Source organism: Triticum dicoccoides, chromosome 1B (assembly GCF_002162155.2).
Source record: "Triticum dicoccoides isolate Atlit2015 ecotype Zavitan chromosome 1B, WEW_v2.0, whole genome shotgun sequence".
NCBI lineage: Eukaryota > Viridiplantae > Streptophyta > Magnoliopsida > Poales > Poaceae > Triticum > Triticum dicoccoides.
In genome coordinates this window covers 548,073,667-548,075,767 of record NC_041381.1, presented here as the reverse complement: position 1 = coordinate 548,075,767, position 2,101 = coordinate 548,073,667, and the positions used below count along the sequence as shown (strand labels likewise).

At 57.5% G+C, this 2,101-nt stretch overlaps 1 protein-coding gene across 1 annotated transcript; it reads right to left on the bottom strand.

The window, feature by feature from the left end:
* Positions 1-205: 205 nt before the first annotated feature.
* On the bottom strand, positions 206-1,758 carry LOC119348663 (zinc transporter 9-like). The gene is made up of 3 exons (XM_037616633.1): positions 1,012-1,758; positions 774-923; positions 206-673 (listed from the first exon to the last, which is right to left on the bottom strand). The coding sequence occupies exons 1-3, from the start codon at positions 1,639-1,641 to the stop codon at positions 368-370; spliced, it is 1,086 nt and encodes a 361-aa protein (XP_037472530.1). The 5' UTR covers positions 1,642-1,758; the 3' UTR covers positions 206-367.
* Between the last annotated feature and the right edge of the window lie 343 nt (positions 1,759-2,101).

Here is a 2,101-nt window from a genome sequence, read left to right as displayed (position 1 = left end):
GTGTAGTCACAAGCAAACGTGGCAGTGGTTCGGACGCCCGCAACCCCCCGTCCCCATTTTGTCTCTGGTTTGCAGGAAAAAATGCGTCCGAACAGTCAAGCAGACAGATACATGACCGCGTTGGATGGCTGAACACGTTTGCACCGTACTGTCCGAATGTTTGCGAACAGTTTGTTGGAGATGCCCTAAGAAGAGAGACCCCATGTAGTTTGATAGTTTGATCTACTATACACGTATACATTTTTACTAGCAAGCAACAAGAAAAAGAAAGAGAAATCCTCACTATGCCCCCACAAGATGACTGAGCCAAGAATAAGAACAAGAGAAATTCTTCAAAACGATTCTTTTTTCAGGCGAGGACGATATCTCAGGCCCATATGGCAAGCATGGACATGAGAGCCGTCCCAAGCAGCAATGAGAGGTTTACGATGACTTGCAGCCTTCCGTTGCCCTGCACCCTAGGGTTCATGAAGTCTTCCGCGAGGAGGTCGACGAGGGCCATGTAGTTGAGGATTCCGGCGGCGGCGGCGCTGAGGATCCCTTGGATGATCAGGGTGTTGGGGCTGTTCTCGTCGTAGACAGAGGATATCCCGATGCCGATCACGACCCCGACCGGCGTGGTGAGTGAGAAGAAGAGCGCCATGAGCAGCACAGACTTCAGGCGGAACTTGGCCTGTCAGAAGTATCATTTACCGCCGGATCATCGGCATTTTCTCTTAAGTTTACGGACCTGATACTGACTTGTGTCGGTCGACGACCTGACACGTACGTACCTGAACGATGCATCCTCCGAGCCCTATCCCTTCGAAGAACTGATGAAAAGTTAGCGCGACCACGAGTGGTCTGATCGTGCTGGCGCTCTGGGAGGCGCCGAGAGACATGCCGATGATCACCGAGTGCACTATGATCCCCAGCTCCAGCACCTTAAGATCAAGCACGCGTAAGCATCGATCGATGCAACAGTTTAGTCACTGCGGTAGTATGGAATGGAATGGATGCATGCATCGGCACCTGCGAGATGACACGCTGGCGGATAAGCTGCGCGCCTCCGTCGTCGGCCCCCGCGGCCGATGACGCAACGACGGCCGACACGCCGTGGGAGTGACCGACGTGCGCGTGATGAGCGTGCGTGGCCTCCACGTCGTCGGCCCCGACGACGGCCGCGGCCTTCTTGGCGTGCGCGGCGCGCTGGAAGTACCCCGTGGCGATGGTGTCTACAACGAGCGTGGCGATGGCCGCGAGCATGGCGACGAGGCCGGCGAACGGGAACTTCTGCCACGGCCCGCTGACGAGGCAGGGCGAGCCGAGCCGCTCGAAGGCCTCCGGGAGGATGTGCACGAAGGAGGTGGCGAGGATGACCCCCGCCGCGAAGGCCTTGACGCCGAAGAAGAGGTCCCTGTCCGGGCTCAGCGCCGGGAACCTCCGGCCGAGCGACGGGATGGCGCAGCCCGCCGCGCTGGCCACGAGGATGCAGAAGACGGCGATGATCCTGAGCCTCAGCGAGCCCGCCTTGTCCTGCTCCTCCTCCTCGCCGCCGGCCTCGCACTCGCACTCTGCACGCGCGAGCAGAGGGAGGGAGGAGACGGCAGCGACGAGGAGAAGGCCCAGGGCGGCGAGCTTGAGACTGGCGGCCGCTGCCATGGTCTAGTCGTCGGGGGCGAAACAACGGCGATGAGCAGCTGGAGAGACGACGTACGCGCGCATATATGCCGGACACAGAGCTGCGAGCCAGTGTACCTAATAAAATGAGATATTATCGGTGTGAACGTATCCGATCGCGCAGAGACTTTCTCAAGAAGCCGATATTCCCAATGTCAACCGGGGCGAAGCTTTAGACTTTAGAGTTGCATTCACGTCATGCAACTTTTCATCTAAGCTAGCAGTATATATGCATGTGGTGCATGAGGTTGCAGTTTTCACTTACCAGCGCGCCACTTTTGGGTAATATTATGTGCGCACCACCTTGCCCTTTTGTTGTGGATGCACTTTCTCTGGTCGACCTCTCGCCATTTCTGCGTCAAGATGCAGCACCACATCCCTTCCGCCGCTTCACACTTCCCTACCGAGGCATGATTGGATGGCTTTGGAGCCACTGATCCGA